Source organism: Phaenicophaeus curvirostris, chromosome 2 (assembly GCF_032191515.1).
Source record: "Phaenicophaeus curvirostris isolate KB17595 chromosome 2, BPBGC_Pcur_1.0, whole genome shotgun sequence".
Taxonomy (NCBI): Eukaryota; Metazoa; Chordata; class Aves; order Cuculiformes; family Cuculidae; genus Phaenicophaeus; species Phaenicophaeus curvirostris.
The window spans coordinates 65,157,473-65,179,040 of NC_091393.1; the positions used below are offsets into that span (position 1 = coordinate 65,157,473).

The following is a 21,568-nucleotide window of genomic DNA, read 5'->3' on the forward strand; positions in this document are numbered from 1 at the left end:
ATGCATCCTGCACACCCTTCACTAAGCATCATAGTTTTCCCAAGGGCATTTCCTCCACCCTAACACAGCGCCACGTATCGCACCCAGTCAGACAAAGCAACTTTATTTTAGCCTGTCCAATTCTACTATTGCTGCCTCCTGGAAAGTTGCAACGCTGGTGATTTATGGACCTTCTTGCTCCTGCTGAAGAAGGGGAAGACTTTGTTTGGGACCACAATTTGTCACACTAAAGTTAAGCCATCACAGAAACACATGCTTTGTTTGCTCATGGGCTGCTGTTGCTCTACTATCACCCCCTGTTGCTTCTTTGCCCGTTGGAAGAACATTTTAACATCTAATTAACACTGAGTATAGGAGTGGGCCTCTTAAATCCAGGGGGACACGCTATGCTCTTCAGTGTGTGCTTAAGTGCCCTGCTGGATGGAAGTCAGAGGGACAAAGATTACAGAGCTCTCCTCATAACCCTCCAGATTCCCCTCCTCCCCACATACATTGTCATTAGTGAGAGCAGGCAGGGAGGTATATGGCCTGAATTATGTTAAAACAGATGTACAGACTGTAATTTAACATGTGGTTTGGCCTCCTTCCTCCACAAAGCCAGTCTGGCACCTCTGCTGGAGAGGTTACATTGCGGAGTGGGAAAACAAATAATCCTGCCAATTGCTGGGGGGTGGGGGGGTGGGGGGGAAGCAGAACAGGAGCTGCTTATCAGAGTTCCACATTTTAAGAGGGAAATTAACTGAATCCTGAGGAAGGAAGGATTCTCTGCAGAGCTTCAAGTACTCTTCTGACAACACCATCCTGTAGAAGCTGGGGCTGGGCCCCTTCCTATTGTGAAAGCTGGGTCTGGATTGCTGAAAATGAACAGAACAACAGGAATCCCCAGACTGCAGCAGTGCTGTAAAGCCATAGCTAAAGAAAAATCAAACACATTAGTCTTAACAAATCTGACTGGCACAGGCAGTTGTCTATGAATCGTGATTTTAGAAACTGTGGGAATGACTCGAAGCCCAGAGAACCTGAAGCCTGGAAGTGCTTGAGGCAAAGTTTTCCTGTGGCCACGAGTGAGACTGGGGAGTGTATAAAGTTCAGATCTCAGTTTTGCTCACGTTTGCAGGTGTTTAAATTCATACACCTCGTATCACAAAGAGTTTGGCTAACTCTCTCTCACCTTCATTAGAATTTTGATTTTGACTGGATCAGCTTTCTGGGAGGACAAAGAAAGAAAGGCATGTGTTGGTGCAACTAGCTGAAGAGCTGCATGATTTTATTTTTTTTTAAATAACTTGAAAACATCATTAATCCAAGCATCTCTAAGGACTTTCCAAGGAGCAGTGAAGTTAATGCTACCTGCTCTTCTTCCTTGTCCACCTCCCTAATGCAATACACTCAATAATCAGACACTGTCTTATTAACACATCTGAACAAGATTTCCCAACAGTTGCAGGGCCAAATTATATTTTGGCTAATCTTCACCAATGCCTCAGAGTCCTGCTCCTGCCATGACATGAAGAGATTATTATCTCGGCTTTCATACATGCTTTGAGCTCTTGTCTTGGTCTATGAGAACAAATTGAATGCAATTATCTTCTTGCAAATACCAGTGGATGGCTGTTTTCCCTGTGCCCAGGTGGTGCTCACCAATGCAGAGCTCTCGTGGGACCTCCACTGGTAACCGTGTGCCATCACAGCTCTCTTCAAGTAACCTGGGGAGCAAGCTGTCTCCACCCACCCATATGATCTCCTGCTTGGGTGACCATCGTGATGCTCAGGCCACCAAAAGGAATACAGCTATGATCCAGCCACCAGGCTTCTTGCTAGTATCTTATCTTCGCTGTGTCTAACAGCTAGAGCACATCTCTAGCAGAGAACCTAGTTTAGCCTGTAACCCCAAAGCTGAAAACTGTATTACAGGGCATGTTGTAGCAGCTGAAGTTGTATTTGTAAGACTTCCTAAATACTCAAGAGGTATAAATAAAGGGCAAAAATCAATTTTCACACAAACAGCATACTGCATAAAACTGGGAAACGTTCTTTCCACAATTGGCAGCATTTCTCTCTCCAGTATCATTCAGAGTTAGTAGGGATTGAATGCGTATCACAACTCTTAAAACTCTGAGGAAAAGCACATGACTGCAGGCTATGCTCACAAAGCTTCTTGACATATAAGCCCCTTTCTGGATTTGATTTTCTTCAGAGAAAACACACTGAGAGTTTGCAGAATTTCTAGTATTTTGAAGTAAAAGGCAGTCAATTAAAACATAAATGTTGTGCAGCAAACGTAAAGAGTGTGCAAGTCATGAAGATCAGTGGTGGGGACCTTTTGCATTATTGTCCTGGAGCGCAAAGCTACGTTATGAGCACGAGTGCTCATTGGAATTTCAGTCCAATATTGAAATAAAATTACAAGTGGTCACACAAGCTCATCTTTGAGATGTCATTAAGCTAAACATGCTACATGAGAGAGCTGAAGCTAGAACAAGCAAACTGCAGAGGCTTGCAGTCTAGCAAGTGTGTTTCAGGCAGAAAAGTCACATGTTGGTACATCATACCTCTAGAAAAAATAGAAAGTTGAGATCTTCTGCAGGATGTCTGCCAACAGTATAGAAACACAGCAGGAAAAGAAATCATGAAGAATTAAGGAATTAACAGCTCAAGAATTAGAAAACACAAAAGAAAAGCACCAGCAAGGAAGGAAAAAGTGTTTACCCAAACATCTGAATTGTTCAGTGTAACATCTTCATTTGCTGGCATGCTACAAAAACATCCCAAGCCACAGCGCAAGGCAACACAGATTTAATGCGTGTGCCTGCTCAGTGCATACTGAGGTTTCCATGGACAAAGCTCCACCTAGTGAGAAAATGGACTGTATTGCACATTCAGCACTCAAGTACGAAGGGATTCCAGTGACGAAATAACCCTCTGGAAGGTAACAAACCCTACATCATTACGCTGTTGTGGTGTTGATAAGGCCTTACATGTCCACCCTCAGTCCCATGAGACTGGAGTACAGCCTCTCCATAATTTGAATCAGATACAACACTGAGAAACATTTTCTTCCAATTTCATGGTATTAAGCCACACACTGAGTTTTTAAGAATGTAACTGAAGTGACATCACTTGGCTTTCATCACCTGGCTGCCTCTTACATCTCTCTCACAAATGACTGACCTGAAGATCTTGGACTTCACTGGAAATTTATTAGTAGACTTGAACTTTGAACCAATATCCCCTTTCTGATGATATAATAAAAACAAAATACACCACCAGTATTGTATGTCCGAAAGTTTTAATACATGGTCCTCGCTGTCCAGAAAAGTTATTGCATTTAATCTAATACATACATTCATCTGATTTTTAAAAAAAAAAAAAATCTTCATTTTACACATCACGATTGTGTCACAGCAGCTAAAGGAAAACAGATTTTATATGCAATTGTCTCAAAAAAAAAAAAAAAAGGTAAAAATGACTACTTCTTCCCCAAATCAACAAAACTGCAATTGTATTACTCAGTAGTTACTGCAAATCCCAACTTGAACACCACCATCCCAAGAGTACAGCTCAGGAAAAGTGCCATTCCAAATTACCATCTACAGATTTATTAAACCATGACTCCCAGCCTAAGTTCACTTGTCCTGTTAACTGAATTAAAACACACACCATGTTTAATTTAATTGGACACCTTTTTCCTTAAGTTACTGTTTTTCTTTTATTATGACTTGAACAGATTCACAAAATACCAGTGCTAACTACAGCCGCTCATACAAATCCACACGCATCTGAACTATGATGAACACACGAGCATGGTATTTTTGATCACTCAAACAAAAGGCCAGATTCCCCAATCCATTAAACCCAACATCCATGTAAACCTACCACTCCATGGATGACAGTAGAGACAAACTCAGTAGGGCCTGCATGCCATAAATAAATTGATGAAGGGAGCGGTGACAGAGGCATAACAGAGCACATGGTGGAGTAACATCCTACAGTTCATCCTCTGATAAGATAGGCTATGCTAGCTTACCACAGAAGCACAAACAGGGTCTCCTCCTATTCAATTTTATGCCAGACCTGGGAATCATGAGACTACAGTTCAGCTCCTCACATAAAATCCTCAAGTATCACAATAGTTAAGAGTTTTAAGCTTCTATTCCAGAGTTTACCCTCTTCTTGCACAGGGGAGAAAAAAGAAAAAAAAAAAGTAAGGCTCATCTGTATTTATTCTGCTTTCTTCTGCTGTAAAGAAAACAATAAAATATACCTGTCTTCAGAGAAAACAAGCCCTCCCTTCTCCCTCTCCTCCAGAATACCTGTCATCACGGAGAGCTCTCGCTTATAATCCACTTGAAATTATTTTCCAGGTTAAGTAAAGCCAGGTTGCAATCTTTGCCCACTTTAAACAAATGACAGAGAATATATTACTTTGACATACTTTACTAGGTTCTGGTATCAAAAATAGTTCACTAGTGAAATAACACCTGTGTGACCCTCTCTTGGACATAACATGTTCATACAAGTTCTAACTGTCCCTGCACCTTGAAATAAAACCATAGTTATTTCAATGGTTTTCAATCAGTTTTAGCAAAGAGAAGTAAGTTACCCTTTAAAACCATTTTTGTACGTTTCTGTTTCTGTGATTTGCTAGCAAAAAGTCCAAACACTGGAGAAAGCAAATGAGCAGAGACAGTAGGACACTTTGCAAAATATGACATTCAGAAAGCATCCAAAGAGCAAGAGAATGAAAAATAGCTACAAAAGTGAAAACAGCATTGAACAAGCACTGTGAAAACAGGGAGAAATAAAGAAGCTCCAGTATAAGCAGTTAGGCAGATTGTTTTACTAGCGATATCTTTTGTTTGTTCAGGAAGTCAGGAGGCATTCACTACCATGATACAAATTGCAAAAGCTTTCATTTGAAAGTGCAAGAGGAATGGGATACTCAATTATTCTTCCAGCTTGGAACACTTATTAAGAGTCTAATACAAGGTTACTTAGCTGTAACATGATTTTCTCACAACTAAGAAAGTCTTCACTAAAGGGAAAGAAGTTTATGCATCTTAGAAGATGATGCTGACAGTTTTCTGCAGCCAACCTTTACTCAAGACTTGGCTTATTTTATTTTTGGAGGCACACACTGAACAAGATAGCCAACATCATTCAATCCAAACATACAAGCATTTGCATAAACTTCTCCCGTCTACATTATACAGTTTCCAATCAAATACAGTCCCGGTGTTTTCTGCAAAAAATATAGTTGTTCTTGGTTATTTCCATACTACAGTAAATGATACTAATATCCACAGGAAAGAGAGTGTATTTTAAAGATCACATCGTTTACAGAAAGCCTCAAACCCAATCTCTTCATTCTGTGCTGCTTCTGTACAGCAAAACTAGCATTCTATTTCTTGCAAAAGAAACAGTGCCTTCAGACCGTGTCTCTGCCCTGCACATCTCAAAAGCATTTATGCCTCTTCTCTATGTTTTCTACCAGTAGGTAATACTCCATAATGTATTTGTGACAACACCTCAAGCAAGACTGCATGCTTCATCAGACAGACTTGACTCCAACGAAGTCCATGAGAAAACAAGGAAGGGGAAGATAAAGGGGAAGGGAAGAAAGTTATTCTCACTTCTCTGAAAAGAACAAATGTTTCTGACAGAAGCAGGTCCGTTTTCAGAGAGCTGTAATTAAAACCCACAGGACATTTTATGAAATAGAAACAGCCTCTTCACCCAAACACAAAAGGCCTGTAAAAAAATATTTTTCATTTAGGTCTGCCTCTGAAATGAATGAAGAGAATTTGAAAGCTGGAGAAACTGAAGAGTCTCCATTGCTCCCAAAAAAATCAGACTGTGCAAATCCATGCTGTTTATCTGCAGTGCTGAGTCACATCTGGATGGTGGATGTGCCTCACTGAATACCACACCCTGGGAGTGTTTCAGTACTTCTCCTACCAGAATGCTGCTTAAAAAAAAGAATTCTTACAGTGACATGATGAGAACTGATTTTTTTTCCTGCTACATGGTGCACATACATTTAAGACTTTCACAAACATTTTGCCGAAAATGGTACACTATAGTATTTCCCAAGTCACAAACACCATACAACCCACTCTTATACAGGATATGCTGTGAACTCAACCTTTTTTCTCGCTCCCCTACCCACCATCCACCAAGAAAGGCATTGCATCCTTGCAGGCTTTGATTACAAGTCTTCAGCTTCTGGAGTGCAGCAGTTAGACATCTGCATTTTTCAGGGACTCAAAAAAATCATTTAGTTCATATATTCAATGCACAACATTTTCAGTAAGTGCTTTCACACTCTGTTCATAGTAATAATGAGGTCATTTCACACAACAGAGGTGGTACTTTCCGGATTCACACGCATCAGTCTTGAAGCATTTCTCAGATCCTGTAGCTGCTTGGCTGGCTTTCCAACTCCTTCCTCAAATCTTTTTTCCACAACAGGAAGGACAGTTTCATACAGGAAGGATGCATTTTGCCTAATGAATGCTTTTTTCTCAGGGTCCTGTTCACACCGTAAACTGTAATCGACGTGCTGGACAGCCACCAGGATGATTTCCACGAGACTCTCCAAAAGAACCATATGCAGCTCTGGAAAATAAAGCTTTAATGCTTCCTCCAAGAAGGCCATAGTCTGCTTAGTGAAAGCTACTACAGTATAGCTAAGGTTAACCCAGCAGTCATCACCTGTGTATTGGTCAAAATTGCCCACCCCACAGCTCCTCATTTCTTCTCTGAGTTTCCCCAGTGCCTCTGGAGTCATTAGGTTCATCCTTCTCCACATTTCCTCAGAGTTGCGGTGCTTGGTGGCCTCGATGATGATATCCTTGTAGCTCTGTAAAGCACCTTTGATATCTTTTACCAGAAGGGCATGAATGATGAAGGTGAGATCCAGTCCAATCTCGCTAAGCTGCTTGCAGTGCTCTTTAGCTACCTTGGGTATAAAGGAAAAGCAAAGGGTGTTACCAGGCCCCCTTCATAACTTTATAACTTACGCATTTACAAAATTTATGATTCTCAGAAAACAGAGAAGCATTAGACATACTTTGCTTATTTCTCCTACTTTAAGAAATTGCTTATTAATGAGAAATTAATAACTGAAAGGTAAATCCTGCCTGTCAAAAATACTCCGAACAACTGCACTAGAAGCCCCTCTCCCCCTCTTTTCTTTCTTATTAGCACCTGAAAGAAATCATACCCTAAGACAGTTAGACTTGAAAAAAATTATGGAAATGTTGCCCAGGACAGACTTGGAAAACAAAAATTCTTCAAATACCCATCATTCAGATGTAGTTTATGCAAACTGTAGGCCCTCTTACTGGTTAAAGGCAAATTAAGAATCAACATATGTCACTTTTACAAATAAAGGCACCTGTTTTCTTGCTGTCTATTTGCATCTTAATACTTTCCTCTATTAAACTAAAAACCCGTTTCCTCTGTTAAAAAACAGCAATCCAACCTCAAATGAACATTAACGCTTCAATGGAGGAAATCTCTCTGGAGACCCATTCAACAACTAAACTAGGGTTAGAAAAGAGGATTTACAAGCTTTGCAGCCTTTGTTTTGACTATCAAGTCATACCACCCTCTTTCGACCCTCTTACCTTGACACACTCCGCCGCAGTTGACAAACTTTCTTTACTATCAAATACTTGCTTACTGAAGGCATCTACAAACATCTTCATGGAAGAGCGGGCCCAGACTACGAAGGCTGAGTAGCAGCCATTGTTGCCAGCGAAGTCAGTCTCAAACTCTCTCGCCGTCTCTAGAAGACTGGTGAAGAAGACATGGCAGAGCTTATGGATGTAGAGCAGCGTGGCACCCTCGATGCGCAGCTGTCGGATGGCCGTCTGCACAGCAGCTGCTCGGTTCTTCAAGAACAGCTCACATGCCTTTGTGGACTGGCCCAAGCGAATGAGCTGGGACACAGCTCGGCGGGTGGCCCGTGGCCCTCCCCGCAGCGAACGGTCTGGAGACAGCTCAAACACCAGCACATCCGTAAGCTGACGAACCCTCTCGTCCACCTTGGCCCGCAGCTCCTTCACGGGCTGGCTCACGGGCTTGTCCCCCAGGTACTCGTTGAGTTTGTCCAAGAGGTCCACCGCCCCCTCAAAGTCCCGCTGAGCAATGCAGACATCCAGGTCCTCAGGCAGCTCCTGGATCCACTCAAGTGAGAGGTCAACCACCTCCTCCTCAGCAGAGGGCTCTTCCTCCTCCTCCTCCTCATCCTCCTCAAAGGGGTTGGTGGATTCAGAGGGCGTCGGGGTAGGCCGGGGCAGGGCCTCCTGCTCCAGGCGTCGCTTCTCACTAAGGACCCTGTTGCGCTTGGTCTCCTCCAGCACCTCCAGCCACTCCTTTTTGATCTTGGCGTTCTCAGCCTGGAAGATACGGCTCTCGGGGAACATGAGCAGCTTGAACATGTCCTTCATGGGTGGGTTGTCCTTGACGTTGACCACGGCCAGCCCGTCGAGGGGGTAGAGAGCATCGTAGCGGTAGGCTCCGCGGCGGTTGGGCAGGGCGGTGGCGACGAGCAGGCAGTCGTTCATGAGGAAGGCGTGAACCCTCTGGATCTGCGCCATGTGGTCGGCGTCGTACTCCACCAAGTCCCCGTTGTACACCAGGTACTTGCCGGGGCTCTCTGGGAGGAGGTCGCGGCAGCCCTCCACCTTCTCCAGGAGGGTGGTGAGGGTGCGCTGCCGCCCTTCCTCGCTGGCAGCCGCCTCCTTAGCCGACAGAGACAAGAAGGGGTCTCCGGCGGCGGCGCGGCGGGCACCCAGCGCGGGGTCGTCGCGGTCAGCCTGGAGGAGCAAGGCCTGGGTGACGGCCTCCATGATGCCCTTCTGCTCGGTGAGGATGTGGCTGAGCTGGTACATCTCGCTCTCCAGGTAGCTGATCTCCCGCGCCGTCTCGATGAACTGCCGGTAGTTCTGGTACACGTTGCGCTTCAGGCTCTGCGCCGTCTCCTCGCTCAGCGCCTGGATGCGCTGCCGGTGCTCCTGCAGGTCCCGGTCCCCGTCCGACTGCTGCGACAGCTGCTTCACGTATTCCCCCGCCGCGAAGCCCCCCGACTCCAGCTGCCGCCGCAGCCGGCTCCCGCCGCCCTCGCCCAGCGCCATCGCCCCGACCCGACCCGCTCTGCCTGCCCGGTGCCCGCCCCGCTGCCGCCGCCGGCGAGACGGGCGCTGCGCCTGCGCACAGCGGGGCGTACGCCGCCTGCGTACGGAGGGGACGGGCGCCACGCCTACGTACAGCGGGACGTACGCTGCCTGCGTACAGAGCGACGGACGCTCCGTCTGCGCACAGCGGGGCGCACGCCGCCTGCGTATGGGGGCTGGGGGGGGATCGGCGCTGCGCCTGCGCACAGTGGGGCGTACGCCGCCTGCGTACAGGGGACGGGCGCCGCGCTTACGTACTGCGGGACGTACACCGCCTGCGTACAGGGAGACGGGGGCTGCACCTGCGCATAGCTCCAACGCGCCCAACGCGCATGCGCGCCCGCCGCGCCGCAGAGCGACCGCGCGGAGCGGTGCTGGGGGAAGAGGCGGTGTCGGGCGGGGCGGGAGTCGCGCCAGGAGCCGTTCGGCGCGCCCGCGCAATAGGAGGGAGGCGGTGCGGCCGCGGCGCAGTGCGCGTGCGCCACGTGGCTGGCGCGCGGCCGGGGGGGCCCTGCGGCGGGATGGAAGAGGAGGAGGAGGGCGACTTCGTGCTGGCGCTGCAGCTCCAAGAGCTGTGGGAAGCGGAGGATAAAGAGGCGGCGGCGGCGGCAGCGTGCCCTGAGGCCTCGCCCGGCCCCTCGCCCCTCCGCCCGCTGTCGGTGGTAGACGAAGCGTGGGAGCTGCTGGACCCCAGCCCCGACGTGCACGGCCTCTTCGTGCAGTTCAACGAGGCGCTCTTCTGGGGGCGGCTGGCGGCCGTGGAGGTGTCGTGGAGCCCGCGCATGACCCTGTACGATATCCCGGGGAGGCGGGGAAGGGAGAGGGGGCTCTCAGAGCCGTGTCACGGCTCTCGGAGGAGGCTGCGACCCGTCAGATGAGCCCCAGCCCATTGCATCGCTCTGGGGAGGGGAGGCTGTCATTTGCTCAGGGACGTGGTTTAGTGGCGGATAGGAATGGTTGGACTTGATGAATCATAGAATAGTTTGAGTTGGGAGGGACCTTAAAGATCATCCAGTTCCACCCCGCCTGCCACGGGCAGGGACACCTCCCACCAGCCCAGGCTGCCCAAGGCCCCTTCCAACCTGGCCTTGAACACCCCCAGGGATGGGGCAGCCACAGCTTCCCTGGGAAACCTGTGCCAGTGCCTCAGCACCCTCAAAGTGAAGAATTTCTTCCTAATATCTAGCCTAAATCTTCCCTCTCCAGTTTATACCTGTTCCTCCTAGTCCTATCACCATAAGCCCTTATGAATAGTCTCTCTCCAGCTTTTTTGTAGCTCTTGATGGTCTAAGAGGTCTTTTCCAACCCAGTGATTCTATGATTTGTTGCACTCTTCTGCTCCTGGCTGTGGCCTCGTAGGCACAGTGTGCCAGTGCCACAGCTTCTCTTGCAGATAATACTTGAGGGTCCTGCTTTTGTAACATGGTTTATGCCCCGTGGCATGGGTTGGTCACTGGTGATGTGTGTTTTGTCCTTTACTTGGCAGTCATAAATGGCTTTTCCAATAGTGTGGGCAAAAAGTGTAATAAATAACTTGGTCTTAAAGTGTGCATGTCAAAACTTATAAGAATGTACTTGTCTTGCTGTTATTTTTCATGTTCTCAATCTTTCTGATAGTTTTACAGCATGACAGAAAGGCAAATATGAAATTACAATAGTATAGTACCAGGGCAGACTAGGCTAGGAAGGGAAATACACAAAAAAATCTCAGATTAAAAAGAAGCAGCTTTGAAGCATAGGCTGCAGTTCTGCAGCACATCAGCCAAGGTAACTGTGGGCTGCTGGAGTCCTGCCGTCTCTTGTCTTTTGCTGGTTGCAGTACTTTAGGCACTTAAAAGTACTTGGATACTAAACTTGTAGAGAACCTCAATAACAAACAAAAAAATGACGTATTTTCTGCTGGATTACTATGTTTAAGTAAGGATATGTAAAGGTTTGGTAAGAGTGAAAAATTGCAGGAGTGGAGAGGGAAAGGAGGAGGAGGGGTGAAAATACAGAAACAGGCAGTTGAAAACTGAATTTCCTGCCTCTATTTTATGTATTTCACTCCATCAGGAGTTCTTATGAAAACAGCTTGCAATAGTCCATTGTGATTTTTCTTTTTAATAGCTAGCTTTGAATTCAGTGATTGCAAGAGATCTAATAAATTATCAATTCACTTTTGCTAGTTTACTCTCAGTTTATTCTAAGGAACTTGGGGTTTGGTTTTATTCTTCTTGCTTCATGATACTGAGTTTTTCAAGTAACTATTAAAAGTGCTTTTTCACGTTCTGAGTTACCTAGCCTGTGTTGGAAGGAGACAGCATTTTAATGCCAATTCTCAATTTTCTTCACGTACTACAGAATCAAGGAGCTTTTCATATTTTCTTTCTGTGTCTCTTTCAGCTGTGCTGGTGTGTGTAGATATGAAGGAAAAGGTGGAATGTGTTCCATTCGTCTAAGTGAGCCACTCCTAAAGTTAAGACCAAGGAAGGATCTTGTTGAGGTATTTGAAGATTACTTATAAATCTGCACATAAAATGTATTGTGCCTCTCCCTGACCCCATACACAATAGTCACATTTTGTTGTGGGATTCTTATATACAGTGACTTCTAGATCATGAAATAGTGTTAGCCTTATTGCTGTGTTTGTGTTGCTTAAGTGAGCAACATCATGGTAATGTTTCAGTGTTATATTTCTAAATGGGCAAGCCTAAATAGGAGCCTAAAGTCACTTTTTTATTTTACTGAGTTTATAAAGGAAGAAAACCCCACAACTTGCTTTTTACTCCTGAATTATCCTCTAATGTTAAAAAATTGGATTGAAAACATGAACAGAAGATGGCTATAGTTTCATCTTTAGGCCAAAAGGCCAACAGCACAAAATAAGGATATAGAATATGACTGTAAACCTTACTTTGTGTTGCTCCTTGTGTGCTTCTCTGCATCAGCTTGAGATTCAGATTTGCTTAATGAACAGGAATGCTGCAGTTTCAACCTTCTCAGAAGGGTCTCTTTCTTTGGTTGTAGAGGGCATGATCTCTTTGAAGTGTTGACTTAAGTTTGATGATTTTTTTCTCCTGTTTGGAATGTCACTTACTGTAGTAATATTCTCCAGCACGTTTTGGTGTTACAGGAATTCAGGTAATTTGATTAGACAGATAGAACAAGTATTACAATTTTATGACCCAGACTGAACATGGAATGCATGAAAATAATAACAGTACCAAGATAATGTAAAGGAGTAAAATAAGTCCAGCTTAATTTCGAAAATGTGTAATGTTTTTCACTAAATAGCTAGTGATTTGTGTTGTTTCAGACACTGTTGCATGAAATGATCCATGCCCTGCTTTTTGTTACTAATAATGACAAAGATCGTGAATCTCATGGACCAGAGTTCTGCAAACACATGCATCGCATTAATCGCTTGACTGGAGCCAATGTCACAGTAAGTGTAATTCACTGAACACAATTTAATAGAGGATTTTTTTCCTTATTTGGTTTTTCAGTATTCCTGGTGTGGTACTGAGTAATAAACTTGTTCTTTCTTAGATGAACCACAGTTTGAACCAATACAGATCTGCATCCCAGTATGTGCCAGTTCCATAGTTGTTTTGTGGAGGAAGATGTAGAAAGTTGTTAGTCATATGCTTATTTTTCTTTAGACTTTTGTTCTGAACTTGAAACAATTTAATGATACTAGGGACAGAATAGCTTCACATTCAGAATAATATTTGGTGAAAAGCAGTCTGTTTTATTGAAGATTTATATCAGTAAAGGCTAATGGGTTCATGATATTTAAAAATCATGTGCCGGATAAGATCTATTAAGGTAATAGCTGGAGGGAGAATGCAATACTGGTATTGTTTACAATGCATTCTGAACAGTACGTGATTTAGGATGAAATTGTAGGTAGATTTTCAAAGTGATGTTGCAGTTCAAATAAGAAAGCCATATTCCTACATATACTGTCTTTTTTTAAAAGCTTTTAATGGTACCTAAAAACTAAAAAATGATTGATCAAATTTTACCTGGGTTCAGCTCTTTTAACTGGTAATGCAAAATTCACACCAGTAATGGAAGGAGGAATGAAATGGTAATGTATTTTTTAAAAATATTATAGAGTTGGTGATATAAGTTAGAAGCTTTCTGAATGACTGCTTTTTTTTTTTTTTAACCTAGATTTACCATTCTTTTCATGATGAGGTGGATTCGTACCGCCAGCACTGGTGGCGATGCAATGGCCCCTGTCAGTATAGAAAACCTTACTTCGGATATGTGAAACGTTCAATGAATAGAGCACCCTCTGCACGAGACTTTTGGTGGGCTGAGCATCAAGAGAAGTGTGGTGGTACGTTCACAAAAGTTAAGGAGCCAGAGAAATTCTCTGAGAAATCCAAGGAGAAAACTCAGCCAGCAAAACTTCCAAATTCCAAAACAACTAACAAAGGTATTTAAAATAATTCATTTTATCTTTTCCAGGCTGTTTTTGTCCAAACAGTCTCTTGAATAAATGCAGATCAACCACTACATGAGCTTTGTTTAGATATTACTGTTATGTAGCAAAGAACATGGCCCATTTTATTTGTGCATCTCTAGGCTTTTTCTCAATTTAATTGTTTGCAAGAGATTTAATTTGCTACACTGTTTCCAAACAGCTGATCTTTTGTGTGAAGCACATAAAATACTAAGCCCCTGATTTATATGTGGAAAAGTTACTACCTTTTCTTATTTTCTTCTCTTCTTATTTTGCAGGCAAGACAGAAATACGTGATATGCAAGACTTTATGCCTTTTAGTGGAACGGGATATAGGCTTGGAGGAGGAGATAGTGGACTCTCAGGAAAAAGCACAGATTCCAGCACCAGTGTTAGAAACAGTGAAACACCTGATTCACAGCATCGTTCAGCAGTAAAGACAATACCAATCCCTAAAAATGAGATAAAATTTGACAAATCACCCCGTAGCGCCATCTTCTTTCCGCTTTATACTGATGATGCCAGTAAGAAAATCAACTTAGCTTCAAAGCGTGAGTTTCCTAAACTCTCTGTTGCTAATACAAAAGCTTACAAGAATGTTAGTGGGTCACCTGTTAAAATTGCTCGTGTTACTGAAGAATCAAACCAAGGCTCTGCGAATGGCAAGAGGGTTTTGCCACTTTATAACACACCACCAAAACAAATACGTTTTGAACAGACAGCAGTCGCTCGGGTTGCCTCTGAGAAAAAAAGCTCCGAGTGTACTAACGCACTTCAGCAGTGGCCAAAAATGGAAGACAAAACTGCCTTTGAAAACTATTTCATTAAAAAAGGGGGCACTGATGTCATTTCAAGTATAAATACACCTATGAAAACCAAAGCTGAATCTGCAGTGTCCTCTGCAAGATCCAGCACTGCTGTTAGGCAGGATAAAAAAGTCAGTTGTCCTGTTTGCCAGACTGAGGTTTTGGAGTCTAAAATAAATGAACACCTTGATTCTTGTCTTGCATAAAGCCTTTCAGAAAGCTGTCTCAACAAGATAAACCAGGGCTGAAAGAGTTGCTTGAAAACTACTTTGCTCAGGGTTTGCTTAGCTGTGGGTACTTCCTTGTGTGCCTGTTCTGAACTAGAATTTAAACTGCTGTCAGCATGCTGAATAACAAGTTTTGCGGAGTTGCACATCAGCACTGACTAGGAAGCTGGCTGCTCCTTAGCATCTGAAAGAATCCAGTGCTCATGTTTTAGTGGGTGGATGTTTGGGCCAGCGTTCTTGCTGCTGAGTTTGAGTAATACAAGTGAAGGTGGGTACTTGCTAAACTGTGTTTTCAGGGCAGTTTTTAAAATTAATACATTTTTTCATCCTCCTAATTTATCTTTGTTCTTAAGCCCCCATTGTGGTATTATTTTAAAACTTTTTGGCCACTCTTAAAGTTAACCACCTATAACAGGTGAGAGTTTTTCTGGTTTTAAGTGGCAGATATAGTAAATACTTTGCATAAGCCACAGTTACACTCTGAGGTGGTCCTTCTCACCTATAACCTTTCTGAAAGGATAGATGAGAGTAAGAATCTCGAATGTGGGCTTTTGTTAAAGATGGGACAGGCATAGGCATCAACAACATAGCACAGAGTCCCTTTAGTAATGGGTGAATTGTAGCAGGACAAGAAGAAATCCAGAAGGGCAGTGAAGTGAAGCAGAAGTCAACATGGTACATGAGGTACTTAAGGGCTTGATTAAAAAAATAATTCTTTTTTTGAGGAACTTGTTTTCAAGAAGGATTTAAAAGTTACCTATACTGTTAAAAGTTGGAGTGGTCAAATGGAAGCTAGTGAATGTCTGTCTTATGTGTCCTTTGGTCCAGGATCCCAGCTTAGACTCTCTACCAACTCTTCCTGATGATTTGCACAAATTCTGTGTTTAAACTTCACTGCTACTTAGGATATAGGCATTATGTGCACGAGGAATATTGGTAACAATACTGGTAAAGACTTTTCCTGGCTGTATCATAAAAGCCTTCATGGTTTTTCAATTTTCAGTTAAACTTCTAGCCAAAGTAGCATTAAATTGACGTTAGCTGACAGCTTTTGTTTTGCTTCTGGAAGCCCACCAGCTCGGTAGTTTGTATTCAACAAGCCAGTCAGTTAGGTACTAAAACCATTGTGCTTTGAAAGTTGTGAATACTAAACAGATGTTTTGTACATAAACTTTCCATATAAACTTTCTGAAATGTTAACAGTTCTCTTGCTGCACTGAGAGAATTTAACTGGTTAAACAGTTAACAGCTTGATTCCTTACTTGTAAAACTGATCACAAATATTTTTATTGAAGAAAAAAAATGCTGTTACATATATTGTTGCTACAGCTTCAACTGGCTATATTAGCCTCTGATGCACATGTGTTTGCCTTTATATAATGAATCACTTGCTGCTCCCTTTTGAAATTGGGAAATAAACTGATGTGCAATGGAATTTGGCAAATGATACCTTTTATTCTTTTAAACATTGGTGTATTATTTTAAATAGTGACACTACAGGTATTTAATGCAACTTGTATTGTTCTTGTGTATTCTGAATAAACTACTGAATTTTAAATTTGCCATAAGGTCTCCCTGGAGCCTTCTCTTCTCTAGGCTGAACGATCCCAGCTCTCTCAGCCTGTCCTTCTAGGGGAGGTGCTGTAGCCCTCTAATCTTTGTGATCTTTCTCTGGACTCACTCCAGCAGATACATGTCCTTCCTGTGCTGAGCGCTCCAGAACTGAACAGAGGGCTCCAGGTGAGGTCTCAGGAGAGCAGAGTAGAGGGGCAGATTCGCCTCTCTCATCCTGCTGGTTACACTCCTGATGCAGCCCAGGGTACAGTTGGCTTTCTGGTCTGCAAGTGCACATTGCTGGATCATGTTGAGCTTCTCATCAACCAGCAGTCCTAAGTCCTCTTCAGGGCTACTCTTGATCCACTCTCTGCCCAGCCCGTAATTGTGCTTGGGATACACGTGGCGTGCTTGGGTTTCACATGGTAGGTGTGTTCATCTTGCATTACTCCCCCATGGGCTTACTTGTATATCTACTAACAGATCCTTTAATACAGATCCTTTCTGTATTAACACTTTTCCTTCTTAAATTTCCCTGTAAAAACAGGTATTAGTGAATGTAAGTGGCATCACCCTCTGCCTTCTCCATCACATTTTTAGTATAGTTTCACTTTTGTTACATTTCTGTGGACAACTTCACAAATACTGATTTTAAAATTTGGTTTGACATACCAATTTTCCCTACTTCCTTCTTAAAACTGCAGTATCTGTCAGTGGTCCTAGTGAAACTTGACATCTACAGGAACAGTACTACTCTGATGTATTTGTAGTATTGTATGTTTTTTAAGATGAGGACTAAATTCATACCATGAACAGTCTTAACATCATGAAGCTTTTTTGAGAGATGTCGCCCTTACTAATGTTTCCTGGTTTGTCTTTCCCATTGCAACTGATTACTTCAGGAAGGGAGCTATGTGGGTATTAAATACATTTTCATATTAATTTTTTTTTCCTTATGTCTTCTTTTACATTAACGGTTCATTTGGACAACAACTAGAAAACAAATGTGGGAATTGGCCTGTAGAGTTCAGTGAATACTGTAGCCTGCCAGGGGCTGGGGAGGGAACTTAAGCTGTAGGCAAGTCCTGTCTCAGATATACAAGTGTCCTAAAATAGATCTGTTTTCAAAACAATTGAGCAGTTATGGACCAGCTCTGGAAAAACATCACCTCTGCCCATGCATGGTTGTACAATGAAGTATTATGATGCCAAGATCTCTTTTGTAAGGATAAAGGTGACAAAGAGCTGGTTGGATAGGCTTTGCAGTTGCTACCTATTGCAGGCTATTATTAACAGGTCATGGCCTTGTTTTTTCAGGTTTGTTGCTGTGAGTGCTGTGCTGTTTCTGTAAGATTCTGTTTTTCACAAGTGTCCTTCCCACAATTACAACAATGACTACCGGTATGTTTTTAAAATAAGCTGGTAAATTTGGGTCAAAGGTGAGAAATTTCATCTTCTGTATCGGTTGACTTTGTCCTGAGTGAGTTTAGATACCGTCTCTAACAACACAAGCCAGTAATGAGTCTTGGACAAGCATGCTTCACTGAACTGCAAAATAAGTTGCCTGACTGGAAATCTGAGAAACAAGTTAATACGCTTGACTTTGGAGACAAATCAGTATGAGAAAGGTCAACAAATGGTTCTGCAAACTAAAGGCAAAAGCAATCTCATTCTGCAGTGGAATTGCTCAGAACAATTCAGATAACATTTCTGGAGGTTAAACTACCTAAATGGGTGTTAGTTAGCTATTTTATTAGAGAGGCTGCTGTTAAGATGCCTTGAAAGTGGTTATCGGGCAAGAAATCTTGAAGGTCAAGTATTTTCAAGTATTCTTTACTTTTTAGGGAAAAATCATCTAGGCATTTTTCATAATACTTGATGAGTTCTGTTGTAGGAATTGCAAGTAACATTTTTCTCTGGACTAATACAATTAACCAGTATGTTGGAAGAAGAGATATATTAGAAAGAATCTGGTTTATAACATATTTTTAAAGTGATGATGTGCCGTTCTGCTATGCTTTACTATCTCCAGTAGTTCAACCACTGTTTGTATTCACTTGGGGTATCTAGGTCACATGAGAAGTGTATTCTCACAGCAAGTTCAACCCTAATTCCTATGTGTAAGCTGATAAGCAGGCTATTTCTGCCGTGGTGGAAGTAAACTTCTCAGGCAGGGATGGTGACACTGCTCAGACTGGGCAGGAATTAGTTATCTGAGCCTCCTTTCTAGGAATGTTTCTCAAGAGAACAACTAAATGTTGTTCATTTGGAGCAACCTAGAGAAGGGCTTACACTGTGCCATGCTATCTGCCACTGTACCGCTGTTAGTAATAAAGGAGAGTGGGTAACATGTTACTAAATCAAAGGCTAGAGAGGGCTTAGTCATAACCGGACAACCAGTGAATGATTCCTGAAAAGCAAAGCAACTGTTTGAATTTCAAGCTTCTCTTGCTGCAGCAGCAAGATGTGCTGTAGCGTAAATTTAGTAAGAGTAGAGTAGAATTGTAAAGTTTTTACTGTAGAGTAAAATTGCTTGGACTCGATGATCCTGTGGGTCTTTCCCAACCTAGCAATTCTGTGATTCTGTGAAATAAACGCTTGCAAGGATTTTTCTTTTTTGTTGGGTGTTCTGTTGGAGCCCTTCGGTTTTGCTACATTACATACACACAGCATCCCTGCACACCCTTAAAGTAAAGCAGGTTACGTTCTACTGAAGCAGAACAGCGAGAAAGAACAAACCCTGAGTGTCTGAGAAAAAGCCAGGTGGACATCTCTTAAATCAGTTGGAGCAGTTAATGGCGAAGAAGGGGTGACACAGACTGCTGTAGTTTTCACCACAGCTCTTTGCTTCATCACTGCTGGAACTGGTCATCCTTGAACATGGTATCCATGCACCAGCTGTCACATTTTGCCACCTTAAATTGAAAGTCCATTAAAAGGTTGGACTGGGTGACCTCCTGAAGTTACCTCTGACCTGAATTTCCCTTTAAGCATATGATTGTTACAGCCTGACATAGTAATGATAAGTGAAACAGCTGCTCCCCACCAGGTGCTTCTTACCTGCTAGCCCACACTCATAAATTTAACACCCCGAATTAAATACCAAATTTCTTGCATCCGGATTCTTACACTTGAAGAATCAATTGCTTGTATGTGAGTCTAAAAGGTGTCCGTTACGTTACCCTTCAAGTGCGATTTGTGGATGGGAAGGCCATGAAAGATGCTTCCATTTCGGTGGTGGGAGGAAATACACTGTGTGTGTTTTCCTCTACTCGTGTGTATGGAAAACCCAATACACCAGGCTGCGTGGAGCTTTGGGATTCTTCAAGAGGCCATTAGGTGGCACTCCGTGCACTTAAGGAGCACTTCTTTCATCCTCCAGGACTACAGGGAAAGAACAGACAGTGCAGAATTACCAGCCTCGTGTTTCATCTACACCAGCAGTCCTGCCTGAAGATGGATCAGCAGGAACCCCGACTGGACCATAAAAGAAGTTAAAGGAGGAGGGATGGGGAAATGGGGAGGTAGGAGGGGTGGGTGGGGGGGTGGAGGTCTACAACTAGCTGAGAAGTAGAATTTACATCTGTGTTTTCTCTGAGTGTTTCTTTTCACTTTGCAGCAAGAGAGACTTGGAAGATGAGTCACTATCTCCTGTTTCTAGTTCAGGATTCAGTGAATAACCCAAAAGTCATCCTTTTGTGGTCTACATCTACCACACCATTTGCATCTATTGCAGTGAAAACTCTAATTTTCTGTCACCATGTGGCATTAATGCAGTTTTACAAGAGAAACAGGATCAGATTATAGGAAGATGGGGGGGTTATAAAACAAAAAATTTATCTCTGGCCCCTTAGCTCAACTGGGAAGCTGGAAGGGTGTGATAGACTGAGGAAAGGGTACCGTCCTGTAGGTGTGAAAGCTAAAAAAGGGAGACGGCCATGGCCTTAATCCTTCTGTTCCCTTTTAGCTTCTGCCAGGCCAGGCTGCCTTAAGACTAGATTAAGTTTCTAAGAAGGGCCAGCAGCTTGGCCTGAATAGCTGACCCTATCCTATCAGCCCATCCCCTATCCTTCCCATGATTTCGTCTGCTTTTTGTCCAAAAAAAACTTAGACCTTATATGTCATGAACTGCTAACAAAGAGTATGTGAAGGAGCAAAAAAACAGCAAGACACATATTTGGCTCCCTCATTGCTTAATTTAAAAGCTGTAAATACTTTAGTTTTCTTTACATAACATTGATCTTTGGGCTATAATTTGTGTGTTCACAGCAAGTACTTTCTCCTTTTGCACAAAGTCTGGGGTCAAAGTTAGATTAGAGCTCAGTGAAGTCCCAATGCAGTATCTTATACCTACAGGAATATGGTTTAGTTGGGGTTTTAAGTTCTTCTAGTACCTTCATTCAGTCACTTACTGATTGGGAGGAACAGCCAAAACGCCTCTCTGCTCTTAGTCCACTTGCTCCCCACCACTTCACTCCCCTGCCATTGCCTTCCCACTGACCACCCTGGTCTCTTCCCAGAAGCTTCCCAGTAATTAACATAGAATCATAGAACAGTTTGAATTGGAATGGACCTTAAGGATCATCTAGTTCCAACCCCCCTGCCACGGGCAGGGGCACCTCCCACCAGCCCAGGCTGCCCAAGGCCCCATCCAGCCTGGCCTTGAACAGCTCCAGGGATGGGGCAGCCACAGCTTCCCTGGGCAACCTGTGCCAGTGCCTCACCGCTCTCATTGTGAAGAAATTATTCCTTATGTCAAGCCTAAATCTGCCCCTCTCCAGTTAATACCCGTCCCCCCTCATTTTCTTTCTAGAAGGATGCATTCAGCGAGTGTGCTGCCACCTGTTTGTAAGCAGATTTTGATTCACCAGGAGGGTATGGATTGTGTTTTGAGAGGCACAAAGCTAAGAAGCTGTGTGAACAGCTTGCTTGGAGGGTGCCCACCTGCAGGAGCGGGTGCAGCCTCTGCAGCATTTGCCTGCAGGCGCTGCTTGGTGGGATGCAGGCTGCCCGCAGCTCCCACACATGGCTTGAGGAGGCACCAGCCGTTTTGTTCAGCACTTCTCAGAAGGAAAAAATTACTTGACCAGAGTAATTTACTTCTTATGCCTTTTCATTTTGAGCACTGTGTACCAAGTCTAACAGTTTTGACCTGCCTAATGCATAACCCAGCACACACTTGCTATTTTACAGGCATTCCTCCCAAGACTCGTAGGGGCCGTGTTATTTTTAGTGCACGGCACATCTTACAGCTATTTTTTCAACCAACAGCAAGACAAACTCCCTGGTGTGTGACAGGACCACACAACTTGGCACGGGCTGTTCCAGATAACGCAGCAGTGG

General features: G+C 43.6%; 2 protein-coding genes across 3 annotated transcripts in view; one reads left to right on the top strand and one right to left on the bottom strand.

The window, feature by feature from the left end:
* Positions 1 to 3,270: 3,270 nt before the first annotated feature.
* Positions 3,271 to 21,568, bottom strand: part of EXOC8 (exocyst complex component 8) — a 100,698-nt gene continuing 82,400 nt past the window's right edge. The window contains exons 2-3 of one of the 2 annotated variants that reach the window (XM_069852293.1): positions 7,632 to 9,160; positions 3,271 to 6,961 (exon numbers count right to left, since the gene is read on the bottom strand). In XM_069852293.1, the coding sequence (XP_069708394.1) occupies positions 6,353 to 6,961; positions 7,632 to 9,143 (2,121 nt within the window). In that variant the 5' untranslated portion in view covers positions 9,144 to 9,160 and the 3' untranslated portion in view covers positions 3,271 to 6,352. Of the gene's footprint in view, positions 6,962 to 7,631; positions 9,206 to 21,568 lie in introns of those variants that run through there. The other variant, XM_069852295.1, reaches the window with a different exon arrangement.
* Positions 9,686 to 16,106, top strand: SPRTN (SprT-like N-terminal domain). Its single transcript, XM_069852306.1, has 5 exons — positions 9,686 to 9,972; positions 11,568 to 11,667; positions 12,481 to 12,609; positions 13,344 to 13,611; positions 13,917 to 16,106. Exons 1-5 carry the CDS (start codon positions 9,704 to 9,706, stop codon positions 14,648 to 14,650), a joined length of 1,500 nt encoding a protein of 499 aa, XP_069708407.1. The 5' UTR covers positions 9,686 to 9,703; the 3' UTR covers positions 14,651 to 16,106.

Coding starts and splice junctions, on each gene's coding strand:
- SPRTN (XM_069852306.1), top strand. CDS start 9,704: ATGGAAGAGGAGGAGGAGGGCGACTTCGTGCTGGCGCTGCAGCTCCAA. Junction 11,668..12,480: donor CAAGGAAGGATCTTGTTGAG/GTATTTGAAGAT, acceptor GTGTTGTTTCAG/ACACTGTTGCATGAAATGAT. Junction 12,610..13,343: donor TGACTGGAGCCAATGTCACA/GTAAGTGTAATT, acceptor TTTTTAACCTAG/ATTTACCATTCTTTTCATGA.